At 42.5% G+C, this 24,807-nt stretch overlaps 2 protein-coding genes and 1 pseudogene across 2 annotated transcripts; all 3 read left to right on the top strand.

Moving 5' to 3' along the window:
- Positions 1–1,777: 1,777 nt before the first annotated feature.
- LOC115979762 lies at positions 1,778–2,769 on the top strand. The gene is made up of 2 exons (XM_031101823.1): positions 1,778–2,008; positions 2,092–2,769. Exons 1-2 carry the CDS (start codon positions 1,778–1,780, stop codon positions 2,767–2,769), a joined length of 909 nt encoding a protein of 302 aa, XP_030957683.1.
- Positions 2,770–3,224: 455 nt separating this feature from the next.
- Positions 3,225–5,204, top strand: LOC115979761. The gene has a single exon (XM_031101822.1). It carries the CDS (start codon positions 3,225–3,227, stop codon positions 5,202–5,204), a length of 1,980 nt encoding a protein of 659 aa, XP_030957682.1.
- Positions 5,205–10,618: 5,414 nt separating this feature from the next.
- LOC115979759 lies at positions 10,619–13,836 on the top strand (annotated as a pseudogene).
- Positions 13,837–24,807: the final 10,971 nt, after the last annotated feature.

Genomic DNA, 24,807 nt, shown 5'->3' with positions numbered 1-24,807 from the left:
TTTTATAATGGAGTTTTTCTGGGTGTCTCGGGTTCCCCTGTTTTGTTCCTTTGCAAACAGAGCATGTTCTGTCTCTGTCGCCTCGGTAAGTCCCTTTGCCGTTTTCCCTCACTATTTCCTTCTCTTGGTTCTGATTCCTTCGAAAGCTTCTGGTTGACCATCCTCTTTGGGACGTGCTGAGGTATGCCCTTCTCGGCATCCCCATTTCTGGCGTATTCCTTTCTTTCCTATTTGGGCGGAATCCTGTTCTGCCATTTTTGAAAGTCATTCGTTGCCATTCTTCTTCCCTGTCCTGGTTCCCCGAGGCCCTTTTGCTGTCTGTGCCATGAGAGGTCGCTCGCGTTTCTTGTTTTTTTCTTTTCCTGTCTTCTTTCTACCGATCTGTCCCAGTCTTCCTTTTTATTTGTGCTTGAAGGGATTTGAGGATCCTTGCTTCTTTATATTTTGCCGTGGTCTCTTTTTGGGATGCTTCTTCCTTTTCTGGGCTTCAGGATCCTCTGGGCCTTCCTTTTATCCCCCATGGGTCATTCGTGCCTATTACTTTGGGCTTAGCCTGAGATTTTTCCTTTTGGGCTTGACTTGTTCTTCTGTTTTAGGCTTATTTCATTATGACCCTTTTTAGACCTCAACAGACTCAAATAAGGAAAATGTCCGAACGACATTCGGGAAGGCGTGCTGAGAGTGGTTCCGTGGGATCTTCTCGGGGGTCCACATGGCAGGAAAGAAGACAGAAAAGGCACGAGGATAGGGAGCGCATGCGAGGAGAGGAAGAGTCTGGCATGGGAGAAGGGTTGGATCAGACCTGCCGAATGGTGTCGGGTGTCTTGGGACATAGGCAGTATGATGAGAAAGATCGAGAGCTGGAGCGGTTGCGCAGACTGGTGATGGATCTAGAACTGGAAGCAAGGGGTCAACGCCAAGAAAGGGACCGCCACCACCGGTAAAGGAGAAATGATAGCACGGGAGATCAGGGCAAAGAGAGCTCTAACCAATCCGGTACACGACGATTCCAAAACCGATCACCCTCTCAAGAATCACACCGGCGTAGGAATCACTCACATTCCCGAGAGACACGTCACTGCTGGAACCGTTCGCGTTCGCATGGATACGAGGACCGAAGGTCTGATTCGCCAGAGGAACGGTGACCCCATAGTGCTGCCATGGACGCCATGAGCCGAGCCTTACGAAGGGCTGCTCGGTCACCATTCTCAGACGAAATTGAACGGGCCCCTATGCCGAGTAGATTTACAAGACCGCCATTCAATTCCTACGACGGGAAGACGGACCCTATGGAGCATGTCAGTCATTATATCCACATGATGTCCTTGCATGCACACAATGATGCCTTGATGTGTAAGGTATTCCCCTCCAGTCTCGGTTCCACGGCCTTGAGATGGTTCAACGGGTTACGAAAAGGCTCCATTCGTAGCTTTGCCAAGCTGATTCAAGAATTCGGCAATAGATTCGTGACATGCAGCCGAGTGCTGCAGCTGGTGGATGCACTACTTTCCATAAAGATGAGGGTCGGTGAAACCCTTCGGAGTTACACCAGCCGGTACTGAGAATTCTACAACGAGATCGATGGAGGAAATGAGAAGATAGCGGCAAGCACCTTCAGGATGGGGCTCCCCGAAGATTCTGAATTACGGGAATCGTTGACGAAAAGACCTTCCAAGGATATGAGGCAGCTTATGAGGCGCATTGAGGAGTATAAACACCTGGAAGATGATCGGATACAAAATAAGAGGAAAGCCCCGTTACTCAGGAGATCTCGGCAATGCTTTATCCCAACAAGACCGAAAAAGATTTCAGGATGCAAGAACCAGAGGCGCAAATTGAGGGAGTTAATGTGGCATTCAAAGAACCTATGCACAAAATTCTAGATCAGATTAAGAACGAATCATTCTTCAAGTGGCCGAACAAAATGGGGGGTGACCCATCTCAGAGGAACCAAAACTTGTATTGCACATACCATAGGGACAAAGGGCACACCACCGAGCAGTGTCGGGTACTGAAAGATCATCTCGGGCAATTAGTAAAAGCAGGGTATCTGAAAGAGTTTGTAGTGGACTCCGTTGACCAAAATTCTAGCCAGGGTGTTTAGCAGAGAAGGAATCCCCTCCCACCACCGCTGGAGTGATCGAAGTCATCCACGCTGCCCCGAGAGGTACGGCAGCAGCTAAAGGGGTACTGACAGTAGCTTGCACAGAAGGAGAATCACCCAAGAAGAGGATGAAAGTTGGTCGGCTAACCATCTCTTTTGGCGAAGAAGACTTACAAGGGACGATCCAGCCTCATAATGATGTGTTGGTAGTAACAGCTCGGATAAGCGGGTTCTTGGTAAAAAGAGTGATGATAGACCAAGAAAGCGGAGCCGACGTGATGTACCCGGACCTATTCGAAGGGCTCGGATTGAAGAGTCAGGATTTGGTGAAGTATGACATGCCATTAGTCTCGTTTGACGGAAGGGTCGTGGTTCTCGAAGGGCAAATTTCTCTCTCGGTGGACATGGAAGGCAAGGAAGTAATAGTGACCTTCATAGTAGTCTGGTCATTCTCACCGTACACTGCAATCCTGGGAAGGCCATGGATCCACGCAATGAAGGCCGTTCCGTCCACCCTGCACGTTAAAGTGAAATTTCCCACCGAGTATGGAGTCGCCGTGGTGCGAGGAAACCAACAAGTGGCTAGGCAGTGTCTGGTCGCCGTGGTCAAATGGAAGAATGAACAGCTCGGACAAGCGGAAGAGACCGAAAAAAAGCCTTTATAGCAATCATAGAAGCCCCGAGGGGAAACGGGGGCGGACGTTGCCGAGGATGTTTTGAAGGTCAGAATTTTTCCAGACGAAGACAGGTATTTCCAAATAGGCACGAGCATGAATAACCAAGAAAAAGCAGAAATGTTGTTGTTTCTTTTACAGAACGTGGATGTTTTTGCTTGGAGTTCGTATGAAGTGCCCGGTGTAGATCCCGAGTTCATTGTCCACAAGCTTAATGTGGACCCATCATTCCCCCCGAAAAAGCAGAAACCGAGGAGATCATCGAAGGAGCATGCTGACGCGATGAACTTGGAAGTCCAAAGGCTGAAGGAAGCAGGGGCGATAACGGAAATATTCTTCCCGAGGTGGTTGCGAATACTGTGGTGGTGAAGAAAAAGAATGGTAAATGGAGAGTTTGTGTGGATTTCACAGACTTGAATAGGGCATGCCCCAAGGATCCTTTCCCAATGCCCAAGATTGACCAACTAGTAGACGCCACGTATGGGCACCCGAGGATGAGCTTCTTGGATGCTTTCCAGGGGTACCACCAGATTGCCTTGGCTCCCGAGGACCGAGAAAAGACAGCATTTATTTCCCCGAGTGCTAACTATCAATACGAAGTCTTGCCGTTTGGGTTGAAGAACGCCTGTGCCACATACCAGCGGATGATGACGAGGATGTTCCGAGAGAAAATTGGGTGCACGGTGGAAGTATACATTGACGACATGGTGGTAGAGAGCAAAAAGGAGTCGCAACACACTGAAGACCTTCGGGGAGTATTTGAGATACTCCGGAAGCACAAGCTGCGCTTGAACGCCGAGAAGTGTACTTTCGGTGTGGGGGCTAGAAAGTTCTTAGGTTATCTGATTTCTACTCGGGGGATAGAAGCCAATCCCGACCAGATAAACGCCGTGAATCGCCTCATACCGCCGAGCAATCCGAAGGAAGTACAGGTGCTAACCGGGATGTTAGCCGCCCTAAATCGATTCTTCTCCAAATTCGCGGATCACTGCAGACCGTTTTATCAGCTTCTGAAGAAGTGGAAGGGGTTTCATTGGGACGAGGAATGCAACAAGGCCTTTCGAGAACTGAAGGAGTACTTGGCAAAAGCACCCATGTTAACAGCCCCGGAGTCCGGGGAGGATTTGTTTATGTACCTCTTAGTGTCTGACCATGCCGTGAGTGCTGTGTTACTAAGGGACCAAGGAGTACAGCAGCTAGTGTATTACATAAGCAAAACCTTAGTAGATGCCGAAACGAGATACCTGCCCCTTGAAAAGCTAGTTTTGGCACTAGTGCACGCCATGAGGAAGTTGCCGCATTACTTTCAGGCTCATACGGTATTCGTCCTCACCGAGTATCCCCTGCAATCGTTGCTAAAAAGATCGGACTTCACAGGCCGAATAGCCAAATGGGGAACTCGTTTGGGTTCGTTCGACATAAGGTACCGACTGCGAAGCTCGGTAAAGGGACAGGTTCTTGCTGACTTCATTGCAGAATTCACCCCCAAGAACGACGGGAAGATAATATGTAATGCGGAGCGTCATCCGTGGAAAGTGTTTGTAGACGGCGCTTCGAATGCTATGGGTGCCAAAGCTGGTATTGTCATAATCACCCCGGAGGGCATACGATTAGAACACTCCTTCATATTAGGATTCAAAGCCTCAAACAACGAAGCCGAGTATGAGGCCTTCCTGGCCGGGTTGAGGGCCGTATTGTGTTTAGGCGCGAAAGATGTTGAGATTTATTCGGACTCTCGGCTGGTCGTTTATCAAATCTTGGGAAGCTTCAAAGCTCGGGACTCTCGGATGAAAGCCTATCTGAGTGCAGCCAAGCAGATCATTGGCCGGTTCGGGACAGTGAAGGTAGCCCAGGTAGGTCGGGCACAAAACAGACATGTTGACTCGCTGGCCACGTTGGCTTCATCCTCTACCGGGAACATACCTCGGCTGGTCAAGATAGAGCTTATAAGGGAGCCAAGCATCGAGGTGAAAAGTGATGACAACCTGGCTGGGGTTGAAGTTGCCATGATGTCAATGGCAAATCCGTGTTGGATGAACCCGATCATAGACTTCATAGCTGAGGATAAAGTTCCGGACGATGAAAAGGAGGCCAAAAAGATTCGTCAGGTGGCTTCTCGGTACTGGTTGTCAGCAGATCGCAAGTTGTACCGGAGGTCTTTCGCAGGCCCTTACCTTTTATGTCTACATCCTGAGAAAGTGAACGAACTTCTGACCGAGCTGCATGATGGAGTATATGGTGGCCATGTCGGAGGATGGTCTCTAGCGCACAGGGCCATGACCCAGGGGTTTTGGTGGCCACAGATGCAGAAGGATGCCGCGAAATACGTCAGGAGGTGCAAACAATGCCAAAAGCACGCCCCTCTGATCCACCAGCCGGCAGAACGTCTAAACCCCATCAGCAGCTCATTGCCGTTCGCACAATAGGGGCTAGACATCCTCGGCCCGTTTCCTTGAGCAACAGGTAACCGCTGTTTTGTATTAGTGGCTGTGGATTACTTCACGAAGTGGGCGGAAGCCGAGGCCTTGGCCAACATTCAGGATATCGATGTGAAAAAGTTTTTGTGGAAAAACATAGTCATAAGGTTTGGGGTACCGAACTCACTAGTATCAGACAACAGGCTATAGTTCAATAGTAAAGTTTTCCGAGCCTTCTGCAGCGATCTCGGTATTATGAACAAGTACTCAACCCCAGCATACCCTCAAAGCAACGACCAAGCTGAGGCAGTGAACAAGACGATTTTGAACAGGTTGAAGAGGAGGTTGGACGGGGCAAAGGGAAGATGGGTTGAAGAGCTGCCTAACGTTTTATGGGCTTACCGTACGACTCCCAGAAGATCCACGGGTGAGACCCCTTTCTCTTTGACATATGGGGCAAAGGCCGTAATACCAACCGAGGTGAGCTTGTGCAGTGCACGGGTCACAGGATTTGACCTTGCCTAGAACACCGACCTGATGATGGAGCGCTTGGACTGGTTAGAAGAATGCCGGGAGGCCGCAACCATACGGCTCGCGGAGTACCAGCAGAAACTGTCCCAGAGATATAACCAAGATGTAAAGTGGAGGGAATTCAGCGCCGGGGAACTGGTTCTAAGGAGGGTCGTGGGAAACATGCGAGACGTAGCTGCCGGGAAGCTTGCTCAAACATGGGAAGGGCCGTACAGGATTACTGCCATCGCTGGCGCGGGGGCTTACTACCTGGAAGATCTTGACGAGAGGCCGCTCCCTTGGCCATGGAATGCTCACAATTTAAAGAAGTTCTACCTGTGACCATCCATATAGTAAATGTAAGTCAAAACTTTGTGTTTCGCTAAAGTCAAGATAATGATGAAGTTACTTGTCTGAGCTGTTTTCGATCCCGTCATTGCACATTAAGAGAATTGCATGTTTTGTACAAAAAACTTTTTAAGGATAGAAGCCTCGTCCTCGGTTCGATCAAAATCACCGACCAGGCGGAAACCTTATCATTACAAAAAAAAATTTAAGGACAGAAGTCTCGTCCTCGATTCAATCAAAATCACCGACTAGGCGAAAACCTTATCGTAACAAAAAATTTCTAAGGACAGAAGTCTCGTCCTCAGTTCGATCAAAATCACCAAGCAGGTGGAAACCTTATCGTTACAAAAAAATTCTAAGGACAGAAGTCTCGTCCTCGGTTCGATCAAAATCACCGACTAGGCGGAAACCTTATCATTACAAAAAAAATTTCTAAGGACAGAAACCTTGTCCTCAGTTCGATCAAATCGCCGAGAAGGTAGAAACCTTAACCCATTTTACAAACACTAATTGCAAATTCATTCTCGGATTATCCAAGGCACCGCGCAACAGGTTTTGGACGGCTCTCGGCCGGACTTACTATAGTATAAGAAACCGCTAACATAATCTAAGCAAACACGCAAATAAATAGAGAATCATTCAACGAGTTGAAAGCAAAGTCAAAAAGCAGAATTAATATCTCATCGCCAAAACTCGGCAATTGTTTTCGGGTCGTCCCCGTGAAATAAGCAAATTGTTCGTTCACCACAACCCGATGACATAGGCAAATATACCATTGAAAAAATAAATTAAAAATGCTATAAAGATAAGTGAAAGCACAAAAAAACTAGACTGCAGATAATCAGCTGGAGGGCCGGGTTGGATCTGTCATTTCTTGCTGGACGGTCAAGGGGTAATGCGGGTCTTCACCAAGAAGGTCCTGTACAGTTGGGATGCTGGCGGCCTCCATCTCATCTAGCTCGGCATGAGCATCGATCTGTTCAACCAGCTCCCTCATGCTTGCCGTTTCTTCCTCCTCAGCAGCAACCGGTGGATCCTGCACGGCAGTAACGGGGTTCGGGAAAGGAATTTGGCTGGGGTCTCTTAGAGGGGAATCCTTGGGAACTCCCAGAGCTTGAAGAGCGGCAAACCACCCGGCCTCAAAACCCAGCTTCCGGGCCTGGGCCACTACCGGTTCTGCAGATTGCTCGACATCAGCGAATCCCTCGTTATACCACTTCTGCTCGCAGGCCTCCAGGGTTGCCCTTAGGTCGGTTAGCTCCTTGACTTGAGAGGTGTTGAGGCTAATGGCTTCAGCTAGCTTCACGTCCGTTTCGTTCTACTTAGCCAAAAGTTCAGCACACCTCTTCTCCGCCAGCGCTCTATTTTTCTCCGCGGCAGCAACCTTCTTCTCGGCGAATTCAGCTGCCTTTAGTTTTTCCTTTGCTGTTTTGGCAGCTGACTCCCGCGCCCCCTTCTCACGGTCGACCTCCTCGGCAAGATCCCGTGTACGGCCAGCCAGTATGTGAGCCAGTTGAGCAGCTTAGCAATCACAAAAGTTAGTACGGAAGTTGAAGTAAATGTATGGAAAGGAATAGACAATTAAGGAGTTACCGCAATAGCGTGCCACTCTAACCGGTGCCCCACGGACTCCTCGGACCCCTCCTCGAAGGCATGCACATTGTCGGGAAGAAGAAGACCCTCGGCCAGGGTCTGGGCAATACGGCCACCCTCACCTTTCTCCCACAACCGCACACAGGCGGTCGAAGGCAAAGGCTTGTGGTCCAACAAGAACTTGGGCTTCCACGCTGGAGTCACTTGGGAGGAGGACGCAACCCCCGGACTGACCTGGGTCTGCGGCTCGCGGATAACGATCCCCCCTGTTGGCTGGGGAGGAGTCTGGACGGCAGCATCTACCGGACCCGTGGATGGTTGATCGGCGACCTTTTGTTTCTTGCGGGCTCGTCCAGCTTGAGAAGAGGGTGGAGGGGAAGGCACCTGGCTCTGACCATGAGAAGGTGGGAGCTGGTTGGGTTGCCGTGCACCAGGCATGAAGCGATCAATATTCATAACCTTCCTTGACACCATGTTTCCGCCGGGTTGGGTATCTTCAGCCGACAAGGCAGTCGCTTCAACCGCTGGTTGCTCGGGCTCCGCAGTTGGGTTCTCGGGCTGCGCTTGCTCTTGAACAGGGTCCTCTTGTTGAATTGCCTCGAGAGCTAACTCTCTAAGACACCGAGACACACGTTCCGCGGACTTGTCCCGCAAAGGAGCTAACTCATCCGAGCAAGTGTAGCACCTTCCGAACTCCCTCGCCTCCCCAGTTGTAAACTTCGATGGCAAAAAGTTCGCGAACCGAACGTCAATATATGACAGCAGGGGACTATCAACTAATAGTGCCTGCTTAAAGGTCTGCCAGGTAAAGTAAACTGGCTCTACTCTGAGGATCAGGTGAGAGGCCCGGAGCTGTCCGTCCCAGTGTACGAATATCTCGGAACGAAGGATGAAGTTCAGGTCTTTCACGTGGACGGTTCTAATGTCCGGAACGAACACTTTGCCGTCTGTAAAAGAACAAGTGTTATATCAATATCTGATGATGAAGATCTACTTCAATAAAGAGGAAAGAAAAGGAAAAAAGGGGGAAAAACAGTTAGATTAAGGGATTGGTACGAACCCACTTCACGCCGTGAAAAGAAGGCAAGGGACATCTCCAGCAAACCAGTTGCCGCGCACCCGAACAAACTCCCCGACGGAGTTCCTATTCTAATCAAGTAGGCAGGATATTAGCCGTACCCGATTATCTCTTGTTTTTAGGTAATAATTGGTAGCTTTGTTCCCACAGAGGCTATACATATGGTTAATATCATGGTAATTTAACTATAAATCAAAGGTGTGGTTCAACCTACCGACGCAGCTAACTACCTGGTAAAAATTGGGGGGAAGCTGGTCGGGACATAGTCCGTAGTACCTAAGTGTATCTGCTAAAAGGGGATCCACGGGGAATCTAACCCCACCCTCTAGAATTGACATTAAAGGAAAAAAGGTCGTGCCTAGTCCTCGGTGGAGAGCGATTTCACTCTCGTGGCAGTAAGCCATTTCCACGTCATCGAGAATATTAAACTTGCGCCTAAAAGTGGCCAGGGCAGCCAGGGCCTCCAAGAGATGAGAGTAGCCCATCTGTGACGCTAAATGCTATGAAAGGGAACTTGAAGAAATAAGCTAAAGGAATAGGAAGGGGAAGAGGACTTACTTTGGGTTCTAAGGGAGGAAAGAACTCTGGGCAGGTGAGTAAGCGCACAAAAAGTTGGTCGGCAGAGAGTAAGCTCGAAGGATCAGAGGTGAAAAAAAAGTGAAAGAATGTTCTGAGGAAGGCTATTTATAGGAACAGAAAAGGGGCAAAGGAACGTTCAATCAAGCAATAAATGGGCACGATTCACGAATGACCCTGCGGATGCCAAAGATAACCGACACGCGCGCCGCTTCAGTTCACAAACCGTCAGGCAATAATGACAACTGAACCTGGCGCCGCGGAACAGCGCGTCTTTTGAGATGAGCATTAATGAGAAACCATAACTGTATGAGTCCCAGGCCATAGGACTTCCGAGACCAAAAGGCCTGGCTGGCTCCTTGATTCTTCCCGGCAACTGGGTATGAATCAAGGGGGGGCTAATGTACGGCACCGAGATCCCAAGACCCATATGGGCCCTAGGCTCAGGCCCAATGGAACGGCCCCTTCGCCTTGAACCCTTCTTGAAACTGCCTTCATGAAGAATGAGTTTTGGGCCTCAGATCCTGAGTTGCGCTCGACATAGAACCTCCCGAACAATCATATAAACCCTGTCCGGGCAAGTCATGGGATGCTCGGGGAACACCATTACCAAGCAGATTCGCCTGAACTGGAACCAAGTTCCAAGGCCATAATCGTTACATCCCACTCTCATCTAAACACCCACTTAAAACAGATAATATTGGACCTTCAATTGCACTAGCGATGGCAGTAATCATGATCTCCCCACTAACCTAAGCTATAAATAGTAGAAGTTGGGGAGGATGATGGGGTTCAGAGAAAAGGAGTGGAAAACAGTCATTTAGAGAGGGGAGGAACATTACTTTGAGTCTCTGTGCCGAGAACGACTCAAAGTAGGAAATCTTGAAGCCCACCTTACAAATAAATTGTGAGCCCAAGTGAGGTTGAGCCCAACAATCTCGTTTTCGGCTTGCAAACATTTATTTTTGGAAATTTCTTACTCATACAATTATATTTCCTTAAAAATTATTATTTTTAAATTTAAGAGAGATATGCGTTATTTTTTATGATTTTTTATTTTTATAATTGTTAGATATATATGGAAAGTTTGTTTACTTGGAAATATATTAAGTTTTGAATATTGCACTTATTAAGGAATAGCTAATACAACCTTTTAAAGAGGAATAATTATTCCTCATTTTGAAGAATAACTATTCATAAGGAATGATTATTCCTTGTAATAAAAACATAACCAAACTAAAGAATAACTAAACTATAAAATAACTATTACATTACAGTGCCTATTACAGTCTACCAAACATGCCCTAAGTTCTTTTGGTATTCCAAGAAGCATTTGCGTTCATTCTTTTCCTCTGTCTCAAGGCCCAAACCTAGCGCCCAAGCAAAGCAAACACAAGAAGTCATGGATGGACTTATTATCTACCAATCCTATGAGCTTATGCTTTCTTCTTTCCCCTCTGCCACGGTACCACCAACCCTCCTCCTCCTTCATAACCCCAATTTGAATAGCTCACTGGAAACTTGGGAAGTCTAGACATTGAGGTAAACATTTTCATTGCCTTCACTTGGTTGTTTACTTTTGGATTCCTTTATCTTTTTGGGTTTGTGTATTACATGATCTTAGGTGGGTTCTTGAGAGGACAAAAAACCCACTTGTGGGTATTGGAAGTTTTCATTTGTTGAAGCTTCTTGGAAGTTATATTTATCTCTAACTGTATGTAAGTAACCTCGAATTAGCTAAATTTAAATTCAATCTGTTTTCATTTGTTTAAATTATTCAATCTTTGCCGTGAAGTGTGTCACCATTTTTGGTTTGTTTTACTTCATTTTTCATTTCAGGGTTTGCTGCGACTTGAACCACATTGTTTATGAAAATCACGTACTTAGTGGGTGTTCTGTTTTTGTTTATATATGTCATCAGTTTGTTTAATTCTTAGGTTTATTTGTTATTCCTCTTGATTTTCTATATCATCTTAGGTGGTGATTGTCGCTGTTGTTGTTGTAGTCGAATATATAATTTTTTAATGTGTAATATTACCATGTGGAATTTATTTGTTTGTTTAGACGTTGTACTTAAAGAATTGTTATTGTTCAAATTTTAATTAGCTTGTTTATGCTTTATTATTTTATTCTGAGTTTTTTATGATGCCATTATGGTCCAATCTTAAAAACTTGAACATCTCCTTTTTTGTTGTTGTTCTCTTTACAATTTGGTTTTCAAAACCATGCTTTGTAAATTTTATAGCAATAGAGACTGCAAAAGGGAGAAATTATGAGTTATTGCCCTAAAAACAAGCTCTTAAATCTACTCAGAAGAGGTTCCAAGTTTGTTCGAAAGGCCTCCAACTCTTCTGCTCCCACCGTAACTCCCACTTCCACACCTGGACAAGCATCCTCCGCCACTGCCATTTCTTTGACTTTGGCCATGGACGACCTCCATACCCTTAAAACAAGGTTGTGCATCATTGGAAGTGGCCCAGCTGCCCACATTGCTGCCATATATGCATCCCGCGCAGAGTTGAAGCCCATCCTCTTTGAGGGGTGGATGGCCAATGGCATTGCCCCTGGCAGCCAGCTCACCATGACCACTGAGGTGGAGAACTTCCCAGGATTTCTAGATGGAATTAATGGCAATAAGCTCATGGACCGCTACCGTAAGTAGTCACTCCACTTTGGCACTCAGATTCTAATGGAGACCGTCAACAAGGTGGATTTCTCCACCACCCCTTTCAAGGTCTTCACTGATTCTAAGGCTATCATTACTGATTTTTATCATTATGGCAACAGGTGTCGTCGCCATGCGATTAGACTTCCCAGGCTCTGCTGAGGATCCAGGAGGGTTTTGGAACCAAGGGATATCAGCTTGTGCTGTGCGTGATGGTGCTGCACCCATTTTCAAGAACAAGCTCTTGGTAGTAATTGGAGGAGGGGATTCAGCCATGGAAGCGCCCACATTCCTCACCAAGTATGGGTCCATCGTGTACATCATCCATAGGAGAGATACATTTAGGGCTTCAAAAATTATGCAGCAGAGGGCCTTGACTAATCCTAAGATTCAAGTTCTATGGAACTCGGTGGTTGTGGGGGCATATAGGAATGAAAACACTAATAATAGGGTCTTGGGGGCTTGAAGGTGAAGAATGTGCTGAGCGGGGAGGTTTTGGATCTCAAGGTATCGGGATTGTTCTTTGCAATAGGGCATGAGCCAGCCACCAAGTTCTTAGATGGTCAGCTGGAACTTGGTTCTAGTGGCTATGTTGTCACAGCCTAGGACCACCTTGACTAGTGTGCGTGGAGTTTTTGCTGCTGGATATGTCCAAGATAAGAAGTATAGGCAGGATGTTACTGCCGCCGGAATTGGTTTGTTAATATCCTCTATCTCCTCCCTTCATCGTTTAAATTTTGATTTTGGAATTTCTATGTTTGCAGCACTGTTTTTCTTTATTTTATTTGGGACTATATGTTTTGTGTGGGTAATAAGGTGTGTTTGTTTCTGTTTCTGTTTTTTGCTGGGTCAAAATTATATGTATCTTATTGATATAATGCTAAACTTAATTCCCTGCTTCACTTCTCTTCTGTACTGCTTACTCAGAAGTATATTTCAACTGCGAGTTGCTGGTTCACATGTTTCTTTGTTCTTGATCAAATTTCCCTCCAGATAATAAAGGGTCTGTTTGCAAGAATAGAGAATATTTATGCTTTCTAAATTTGCCAGTGTCTCTAACTTGCTTGTTGCATTATGGTATTTTCCATGTGCAACACATTAGTGAATGTAGTTGCCCTTTACCGATGAAACTGATAATGAATAAAAGGAAATTTTGAGATTTATTTTTTGACTCCGTCCTAGTAGGTATAAATTTAAGAAGGTTCTAAAAGTTCTGTTTCTTGCCCATTCTATACTTGTGGATTTAAAAACAAAATTAGTCTAACCTTGTGTGACCATGTACTTTTTTTGTTCTTCTTTATCAAAATGATGAAACTTGTGCTCTAGGGTTGCAAAGAAAATAATCTATTTATGATATGTTTGACATGGCTTGATCACCATCTCTCTATGCAATTGGACTGTTGGAGTCTTGATTCAAGCACATTCTTTGGAGATGCTGAGCCCATTCTTGAGCAAAACCCAAGCTTATCTAACTTAGCTTTTAAGAACATGGAGTATTCAGAAATGTGAATATTGAAACTTGATTTTGCCCACCCATTTTTGACCCCTTAAAATAAGATCAAATGGGTTGTTCACTTCAAGGTTGAGCTGGACTTTGGCTTTTTTTAGTGCTTGGTGACCTAAGATTGAGTGACATGTATGTATGATTTTTGCGCAAATGTAAATTAAGCCTGTGCATGACTGTAATCTCACAAACTGAACTTATCACAAGATACTTGACTAGGCTTGGATTGTTCTGTCTTTTTAAATGTGATTTATGAAATAAAAAATTAAAAAATTACATTGATGTGGGAAAGTGTTTTGTGTTCATCATTTAGCTACATTGGGATGCATAAAATTTTGCAGTTTCTGTAATTGACTATAAGAATTGAGACAATACAAATAATTGGCAGTGGTATATAAATAACAGTAGGTTGTTGCTTACTGACTCCAATATAAGTGATTCTACTATTGGGAACACACGTCTTTCTGAAATTTTCATCTCAGTCCCAAGGTTTGGGGGAGAGATGGGGAGAGAAAGGCTGCTGCTGGTTTTCTGTTTCACTCTCAATTTTTGAAACAGTCGAATGGAAAATTAGAAATCATGTTAGCGTTGGTTTTCATTATATCATTGGTCATGGCATCTACCACTGTTACGATAATCTGTTTCTGTCACCAATATTTGGGTTTCGTTGAACAATTTAAGTTATCTTTTTAAATTTAAATAAAAAGATAACTTGCAAGGGATTGGATAACATGAGGGTAAAACTGATTGATGAGTACCTGTTAAGGTGCAGCCTAGTGGTTGGAAGCTCAGGATCAGTTGTAGATCCAGACATCCTAGGTTCATCGTCACTAGGAGAGTTTACTTGGATTACCTAATACACGATTTTGGTAGGTGGGATCATGTATCCTTTTAAAAAATTATTTAAAAAAAAAAAAAACTAATTGATGAGCAATATATAATCAAGGGCAAAGAATTGTCTCCAAAACAATGACATTTTACTATGTCACTATTGGATGCATCAATAGATTCCTACATTATGCTGCATCTATTTTCAACTGTAAATTTTTCTTGATTGATTGGCTTTGATAATCTGTAAATCATAAGCCTTAGCTTTTTCTCTTTTGATGGCTTTTAATCATGCGGTTGTAGAATTTTCTCTTGGATCTTGGCTACTTTGCCGGTTTCTTGAGATATATCTGCTTTAACGCCAGGTTTGATGTGCTATGTGACATGTGTTTTTGTTTTTGTTTTTTTTGGGGTGCACTTGGTTAGTGTGATGGCATGTCATATTGGTATTATTCTTCTCTACAAAAGGACATGCCAAGATGAACAAAGGAATTAAATTTTTTTTTCACCAAGTTTGTAGAGCACCTGACCTTCAGCAGATCCTATGGGTTATTTACTGAGCATGCTAATTTGAGTTATGGCATGAATGATAAATCTTCATTAACATATTCCCTACAGAAAAAAAAAAATGTTTAATGCTTCTTTAATTTTTTAATTAGTTATTCTGTGGAACCAATTGTATATATGGGCACTTTCTCCAAAAAAAAAAAAAAAAATTGTACATATGGGCAGAAAAAACTTAATTATAGGAACTTGAAAGTTTTTTAATGGCATGGTAGAATTTGTAGAGGAAAACATAGGCGAAAAAAGGTACTTGTATCATCCGTGTCTTTAAATCAAAGAGACAGTGAGTGCCAAAACTTGAAAGAGTAGAAGTTTTTGATAATTTTTTTTTCTTTCATTGTAATTTTTATGGGGAATTCTTTTTTGCAGTTTGCAAATTATGAGAAGTTTGGAGAAATTAGAAAAGAGCATTAGCATGTAAAATCCAAATGTATACAAAAAAAAATCGAATAAGAATAGGATGTTGTGATTAGTACCTAGCATTAAAATCTCTCTCTCTCTCTCTCTCTCTCTCCTTTTTTTTTAATTTTTTTTAAAATTTTAGGTAAGACTTGGATTTGAATCCCCTCTCCCCACTTATTGTAAGTAGGCAAAAATAAACCCAAGATAATTTTGATCATGTATGTTGAAATATAATTATGATATTCATTATCATCTTTCAATAAAATTTACACCCTTTTCATTTTTGATGAACTGGAAAATTTTATTCAAAAGCAAAACTAATTATAGGGAGAGCAAACTAGCACCCAATCTAATAACAGATACAACATAGGGAGGACCATTGCCCAAAATCAAAAGAATCATATACATTGTTCAATAAAGACCATTTTGCCAATGTTTGAATTGCTATATTTGTTTCTCTAGAAATCCAATTTAAAAAGCAGTGAGGGATTTGATAAAGATTGTAAGAAATATCAATGCAAATGCCTCTAATTCTCTAGGGGTGCAAATTTACACCCTTTCATTAGATATAGCTGGTGGATCTTTGATTCATGAGATTTATGGTCATTTTAGGTTTTTTTTTTTTTTTTTTTTTAAACAACTGCATTCTTCCTATTTTGGTCATCAATGTTTCTATTTGCTCTTTTCTTGCTTCATAAAATATTGATTTGGATTTCAATTACATACAGTTTGTAAGGTTGAATTTATTCAACTATCTAATTGGCTTTATTCCGTGCCAAATTTGCTTGTAATTCAGCATTTAGTAACCCTGTATTTAGGTGGGTTTGATGTAAGGGTAGTGAGTGAGATAGAGTGAAGATTGCTCAAGAGTGTGCAAGAAAACAAAGACTCGCGGCTGGGCCTCGCGGGTGACTCGCGGCTTCAAGCCGCCAAACGCAGCACACGTGCCAAGCATGCTGGAAGGTGAACAGTCATGCAAGCTGGAGCACTACAGGACAAAACAGGACAACTGGCCATACGGTTATCTCGCGACTGGATCTCGCGACTTAGTCAAGCCGCGAGCCACCCCTGTTTTGTAAAACCTGACGTTTCACATTCCTCTCCCACTCCAGTATAAATACCCCTTTTACCCACGATTGTAAGAAAGCTTCTAGAGAGAATTTTGAGAGAGAAACCCTAAAGAAAAACAAGATTGATTCACCCACAATCTATACATTAGAGTCTCTTCAAATTCCTCAACTCTCTTCCTCTCCATTGTCAAATCCTTGAGAGGCATTGTACCAAACTTGATTCTCACCATTATCATCACTGTGAGAGAGCTGTTTGGATTTCTGGGAAGCAGTTAAGAAGGAACCAATCTTCATTGGTTGATGCTACGGTCTAGTAGTGGAATCCGGGAAGCTAGAAAAGAAAAAGGTTCGACGCAACCTCGTTGGAGCAAGAAGCTTGGAGGGCTTAGGTGCACTGGGTAGATTAGGCTTGGAGGGTCTATCACTGTCCATGTATCCCAACTGTATTTTCTAGTGGATTGTTTACCGCTTGCAGGGCAGCGGAGAGATTTTACGCCGAGGGCTTCGGTTTCCTCTTCGATAACACATCGCGTGTTGTCTTTGTGTTTGCATCTTCCTTCCTCTCTATCTTTGCCTTTTTATTATCTGTTGTGGATTGTGTTTTGTTTCAGCTTAGATAGTTTTTACCAATTTCATATTATAGCGTATGTTAAGTTTCTGCACACTAGTTGTTTGACATATTACTTGAATTGGTTAAGTTGTAATTTGGGGGTCTAAACGTTCAAAGGTGTTTATACACGTTTTTTAACTTTCAATTGGTATCAGAGCGGGTACACTGCTATTGGTTTCATTACCATTGTGTGATCCTTGACTCCCTTTTGAGATGGATCGGTCTCAATCCCTAAATGCACCTCCATATTTTGATGGTAGTAATTATGCTTTTTGGAAGGTTCGCATGAGAGCTTTTTTGTGTTCTATTGATGAATCTGTTTGGGATGCTGTTGAGATTAGTTGGACCAGACCTGAGGCAGCCAAATCCACATGGGATAAGGCAGCACTTGCTGCATCTAATGCTAACAGTAAAGCACTCAATGCTATTTTTTGTGGTGTGTCTCCAGATGAATTTCACAGGATTTCTCACATTACTGTTGCCAAAGAAGTATGGGAGATTTTGGAAACCACCTATGAAGGCACGAAGAAAGTGAAAGACACCAAGTTGCAAATGCTAACCACTCAGTTTGAAGAGCTCAAAATGAGTGAGGATGAGTCTTTTAGACTCTTTCTATGGGAAGCTAAATGAGGTGGTTGTCAGCAAGTTCAACTTGGGGGAGAAAACGAAGGATTCAAAAATTGTAAGGAAGATCCTTCGATCATTGCCGGAAAGTTTTAGTGCTAAAGTGACAGCGATTGAAGAGAGCAAGGACCTTGATGACATCAAAGTACAGGAGCTGGTTGGTTCTCTGCAGACTTATGAGATGTCGCTGCCCAATCAACGGAAGAGTAAATCTCTTGCTCTAAAGACCATTAATGAGAAGGTGGAAGATCAAGACTCATCGGGAGAAGATGTGGTTGACAAAGATGTTGCATACCTTGTCAAAAATTTCAGAAAGTTCTTGAAATTCAAAAATAATGGCAAATTTGATGATAAAAGAAAATTCCAAAGTTCTGGAAGGGAGAAAAGGGAATTCAAAAAGAAAGATGGAAAAGAATCCCAACCTACACAAGGTGTCACTTGCTTCGAATGTAACGGGCATGGACACTTTAAGAATGAATGTCCGAATTATTTAAAATCGAAAGGTAAATTATATGCCACGACATTGAGTGACTCGGATTCGTCTGACTCAGAATCTGAAGAGAGCTGTGATGGAGAGGGGAACTATTCAGCTTTTATGACTATTGCTCATGTTGAGTCTTCAGATGAGTTAAATCTGCTTGTATGAGACCTTGGAGAACATAGTGATGATGAATCACTGGGAATTGTTGAAGAATCAGATGCTGAAGAAGATGAAAGCACAGCAAATCTTCAAGAGAATTATAACTCACTCTTGGAGAAGTCAGGTGAGTACACAAGGGTGGCCAAGGCTGCTGTGAGAAAAATGAAGAAGGCAGAGGAGGACTACAAAAGTCTCCTAATCCAATATAGGGAGGCCAAATGTGAGATAGAAACACTGAATGGTGAGCTGTCCGTAACTTACACAAAAGTGAGATTTCTTGAGAATGAGATTGTGCAAGCAAATGCTAAAATAGAGAGGGTCACCACCAAGAAGCTAGATGATGTTATCTCATCTCAAAAGAGCTTTTCAGACAAATCCGGATTGGGATATACCGAATGAAGTAGTTCATCTGGAAATGTCACTAAAGAAGTGAAGTTTGTAAAGGCCAAAGATCCAGTTGTAGCTGACCTTACTGATGAGAAGCTCAAGATGGAGGAGAAGAAGAATGTAGTGAACCAACGGATGTTGAATCCCCGTAATCAATCTGTGGGCAGGTCTGAATCTCGTGCCAAGTCACGCCCACGACCACAAAGAGGTCCTAGAGCAACTTATGTGTGTCATTACTGCGGACTTCAAGGGCATACTCGACCAAATTGCCAAAAGCTGAGAGTAAAGAATAGTGCAACTCCTCAAAGATCAGGAGGACCTAGAAATGATAGAAGAAATTGGGCAGGTGATCAATCTAGAGATCAGAATGGTGATCCCGGAATGATGAACGTGATGAAGATGATTGGTGCATTCACCAACTGCTTGGAAAGCTTCTCACGAAAGTTTGAAAGCCCTAACTCCCGTACCCAATCCTATAAGGAAATCACCCCAAACGCAAGTGACGTGTGGGTGAAAAAGGGTACTCATGCATAAGCATTACAACATGTCCATGCATTAATACTTCCTATGCTTTGTGACGATGTTTGTTTGTTTGCTTGCTTGTTGTTTTTGCTGTTGATTGTTTGCTTGTCTACTTGTGCATATTTTCTAATTTTGTTTTATCAATCTTTTTGCTTTTAGTGTCAAAAATCCAAAAATCACATAAAAATTAGAAAATCAAAAAGCTTGATTGACTTTGTTGAGTTTTTGTCTCAAAACTTGTTTTGTCTTGTACCTTTATGCTAATGGCTTTGTGCATTTTCGAGCATTGCTTGTTTCTTTGCACTCATATCTCTGTGGGAGAAATCTTGAAATCTATGTGATTGTTGTAAATAGATCTTCAAACTTGTCATGAATGATTAGTGAATGGTTTTGTTGATCTTGAGACATGCATAGACTTGTGTCTATATATCTTCTCACTCTTTATTTTTGTTTTGCTAAAAAGAGCTCACCAAATGTAAATCTCCAAATGAAAAGAGATATTGAGCTGCAAAAGCCTGTCGCACATTCTAGTATTCGACTAGGAAAAAGGGTAAGCGACTTTATATTAAAGAAAATGTTTATTCAAAAAGCCAAAGGCTTGTCCATTAAAGTGAAATGTCAAATATCACTCTCACAATGAGAGATGATTGCCTCAAAAGATCAAAAAGATCAAATGTTATGATTAAAAGTGGAGTCAAATGTAAAGCTCCAAGTTATGTTATTAAGTTTTGTGGGAGGTCATATATACATATTTCTATAATTGAGATAGGTCACATGATCTAGTGCTAATTGTGTATGTCTTGATTGAATTGATCATTGAAACTTCACATTAGACTAAGGACTATCTCATTGTTGATATCCACACACAACACACAAGTTTATGTTCAATAAATGCCATATTCATTTATGTGATTGTACTTGATAAAATGTGTTTTCACATGCTCAATCCTTGTTAATTCAAGCACAAAAAGATTTTTGAGTGTTTTAGGTGTTTTTGGAAAGTATTTTGTTTGAAAAATCTGAATATTTCAAAAATCCAGTTTTGCCCTATTTTGGCGGCTCAGTCGCGGGTATGTCAAGTCGCGAGCCTCAATCGCGTCTTCGCGGGTCATTTTTGGAGACTTGTTCGCGAGTGGAAGGTCCAATCGCGAGGGTTACTAAGGGATTTTCGCGGCTCAGTTCGCGACTCACTCACAGGTAGATCTTCCAGTCGCGAAAAACACTTAGAAAAATTTTCAAATTTTTGTCCTTGAGTGTTTTGGCGGCTTGAACTGGCGACTTTTTGGCGACTCATTTCAATCGCGAAAAACGCGTGTTTTGGAAATATAGGGGCAGTTTTTAAACTTTTTTGTTTTCCCTCGATCTTTTTGTGACTGTTCATTGTCTTTCTCATCTGCTCTTACCCATTCACACCGTGCCTCCATTTTCGATCTCCATTTTTGCCTCTTTTCAGCTCAAAATCATCGAGTAACAGGTATGGTTTTTCTGTCTTGAACTCTATTCTACTTGTTGTTATGATTTTCCCTCTGGATTATTCACATTTGTTTGTGATTTTGAGATGGATTTTTAGCTCAGCTATTACTCTTTGTCCATGCTTAGCTTATGGAAGCTTTTGTTTCTGTTTTGAGCTATTTTAAATTGTTGGTTTTGTTCTTCATCATGTGCTTAGCTAGGGTTTGCTATTTTTTGGTTTATCATCTTGTCTGATCTGCTGTTAATGTGTTGTTTCAAAATGATCCTGTGTTGAATGTGGGTTCTTTTTCAGCTGATTGTGTGGTTTTATTTTGACCCCCTCTACTGTGGAGTTCAATTTGGGCCATTTGTGTCCCTCATTGCTATTTTCTGGACATTTTCATCCAGCTGTTAGGGTTTCTTCATTATCCCTATATTACCACTAACCCACTGCTAATAAAGTCTGTTGGACTGTGTTTTGTCATTTCCTTGTTCATAATACAGACTAGACATGTCACCATTCAAGAAAGCAGCTGTGAAAGGAGGTAGTTCCAAAGGGAAGGAACCCGTAATTGATGTTGATGATTACCCACCTCAAACAAAAGAGACTCGCTCTTCATCAAAGAGATTTGATCCCAACAAGTTCAGATCCTATGCAGCCTATCAGTCTCATGAGAATTATTTTCAAAATGCTACACCATTACTAGAAAGAACTGTGGATCAGTCCTCACTTCATGACACTGACATTCCGAAATGGTTTGCTCACAAAGGACTGGAATTACCTTCTCTCTGATCTGGATGACGCATATGAAGATTTGGTAAAAGAATTTTATGCCAACGCAATTGTGGAAGAAGATGAACTTAAGTGCTGGGTTCGGAAAAAGAGCTTTTCTGTCTCTCCTGCATATCTAGCAGAAATCCTTCACATCAACAGACCAATATTCTGACATTCACCGGTTTATGATGATCTCTGTCCTGATGAGGAGCTTCTCAAAGAAAGTCTTGGTCAAGACTTGGAGTTCTCACCCAATGGAAAATCCATCAGTGTTTCCTCTCTTTCTCCAAAACTGAGAGTGCTTACAATTGTGATGTTTCACAATTTGTACCCTTTATCAAGCACTGGGTATATGAACCTCGGACGTGCTTTGTTTCTTCATGATCTAATCTCTGATGTGGAAATAGACATCTGTGCTCATATCTTTCATGTTCTGCGCAAAACGGTTCTTTGAACTGAGTCTCGGATATGCATTCCTTTCTGCAGTCTCATTTCACGGATCTTGAAACTCAAGGGAATTTATCCAACGGCAGATGAATCTCCTATCTCAAAACCAAGTCCAATCAACATGCGTACATTCAATGCATGCATTGGACATAGTCGGAAGAGAGCCAAACCAGAAACTTCTGCATCTCACAGTGGCTCTCATTTCAGCACTCTCTCCCTTGATGAGAAACTTGATCGCATTGTGTCCTCTGTCCACGAGTTGAATACAAAGATGTCTGGACTCACAGCTTCTCTACACCATCACAGCACTCGATGGGATATGAAGTTTACCTCTCTTCAAACTCAATTGGATCAAATTCAGAGAAAGCTGGAAGAGGATGAATAGCCTATTCCATGACAAAAAAGGGGAGTGATAGGCATAATCAGAGGGGGAGGATATTACCTAAGGGGGAGTGTCTTTACATTCTTCTTCAGTTTAAGTTTTCAGTTTAAGTTGTTATATTGTGTTTTGTAAACTGTTATTTGGTGGTTTGTACCCATGTGATTTTGTAAGCTTTTAGGGTTAATGTTTTATGCATAGTTTGTAGGCTTTATGGTATGTACCTTACTTAATGCAGCCTTTATGCTATGTTGAAATCAGTACTTTAATCTAAATGTCTTGCATTTTGATTTATGTACTGTCACTCTTGTAGCCCTTGTAGGATTGTTCCTAGATGCATATACCTTGTGTATTATGCATTGGTTGAGTGTTGTGCATACAAGTATCTTGCCTTGTGCTTGTTAACTTGTATGTCCTTGTGTTCATTCCAAGTGTAAATGAGCACTGTGATCACTACCTTGTGGTGTTCACTTGGTTGATCAAGCCATGGTTTGTTTCTTAACTCCATCTTTGCTTGATCACATATTGCCTGTTTCATATGCATTTCATGATTTTCTGCTTAACAATGATCATGGTGTATTGTTGTGTTTCAGGAATCTTATGTTCATATGATTCAAGTGCCTCACAGCTTCTAGAGTTAGGTGTGAGTGAGTTTTGTTCAACTGTTCCCAACTCACATGTTAAGTCTAGAGTCTGTTTTAGGGTTTTGTCACGGAATAGCCAAAAGGGAAGATTGTAAGGTTGAATTTATTCAACCATCTAATTGGCTTTATTCCGTGCCAAATTTGCTTGTAATTCAGCATTTAGTAACCCTGTATTTAGGTGGGTTTGATGTAAGGGTAGTGAGTGAGATAGAGTGAAGATTGCTCAAAAGTGTACAAGAAAACAGAGACTCGCGGCTGGGCCTCGCGGGTGACTTGCGGCTTCAAGCCGCCAGACGCAGCACACGTGCCAAGCATGCTGGAAGGTGAACAGTCATGCAAGCTGGAGCACTACAGGACAAAACAGGACAACTGGCCATACGGTTATCTCGCGACTGGATCTCGCGACTTAGTCAAGCCGCGAGGACAAGCCGCGAGCCACCCCTGTTTTGTAAAACCTGACGTTTCACATTCCTCTCCCACTCCAGTATAAATACCCCTTTTACCCACGATTGTAAGAGAGCTTCCAGAGAGAATTTTGAGAGAGAAACCCTAAAGAAAAACAAGATTGATTCACCCACAATCTATACATTAGAGTCTCTTCAAATTCCTCAACTCTCTTCCTCTCCATTGTCAAATCCTTGAGAAGCATTATACCAAACCTGATTCTCACCATTATCATTACTATAAGAGAGCTGTTTGGATTTCTGGGAAGCAGTTAGGAAGGAACTAATCTTCATTGGTTGATGCTACGGTCTAGTAGCGGAATCCGGGAAGCTAGAAAAGAAAAAGGTTCGGTGCAACCTCGTTGGAGCAAGAAGCTTAGAGGTCTTAGGTGCACTGGGTAGATTAGGCTTGGAGGGTCTATTGCTGTCCATGTATCCCAACTGTATTTTCTAGTGGATTGTTTACCGCTTGGAGGGCGGCGGAGAGGTTTTACACCGAGGGCTTCGGTTTCCTCTTCGATAACACATCGTGTGTTGTCTTTGTGTTTGCATCTTCATTCCTCTCTATCTTTGCCTTTTTATTATCTGCTGTGGATTGTGTTTTGTTTCGGCTTAGATAGTTTTTACCAATTTCATATTATAGCGTATGTTAAGTTTCCGCACACTAGTTGTTTGACATATTGCTTGAATTGGTTAAGTTGTAATTTGGGGGTCTAAACGTTCAAAGGTGTTTATACACATTTTTGAACTTTCACAGTTGTTTACGAATTTATGAAGAGTACTCATGCATGGTTAAAATCATAAAGATAAAATATTTTCTTCTAACCATCTTTAACTAAAATTTCACAACCATATACATGATCATTTGATTTTTGTAACCATGAAACTAAGGATCCATTGGTTGGAGGAGTGGAAAAGTGGTAAGATGGAAAATTAGTGGGAGGATGGAAAAGTGAGAGGATAGAAAGATTTGGTTTTCTCTCGTGTGTGTTTGGTTGGAGGAGTGGAAAAGTGGGAGGGTAGAAAACTTTTTTGTTTGGTTGGATAAAAAAAGAGGAGGATGGAAAATGTAGTTTATATAAATTGACTATTATGTCCTTATTATATAATAGTGGGAAAATGAGAGGGGTAAGTGACTGTAATAAAGTGGGGGTATTTGTGTAAAATGTATTTCTCATCACTTTTCCCTCCTCATTTTCTTCCCAATTTGGGAGGATAAAAAAAGTGGGCGCAGGAGAGAAAACTTTCTCTCCTATTTTCTTTCCTTAACCAAATAGTGAAAAACAGCATTTTCCACCCTATTTTCCATCCTCCCTATTTTCACCCCAACCAAACACACCCTAAAAGTCAAGGAAGATCAAATTGGCTATGTCAATCTATACAAAGCCTTATAGTGTTGCACCCAAATTATCTCTCTCCTGGAGTTGATTATGTGCATGGGTGAGTGAGCATACATGCATGACTTAGTTAGAGAAACATTTAAAAGGATAAGCTACTAAAAATTCATAATAATCTATCAAACACTTAAAAACTTGACACTTAATGATAGCA

This window comes from Quercus lobata, chromosome 3, assembly GCF_001633185.2.
Source record: "Quercus lobata isolate SW786 chromosome 3, ValleyOak3.0 Primary Assembly, whole genome shotgun sequence".
Classification (NCBI taxonomy): Eukaryota; Viridiplantae; Streptophyta; class Magnoliopsida; order Fagales; family Fagaceae; genus Quercus; species Quercus lobata.
This window is presented reverse-complemented; position numbering and strand designations above follow the sequence as displayed.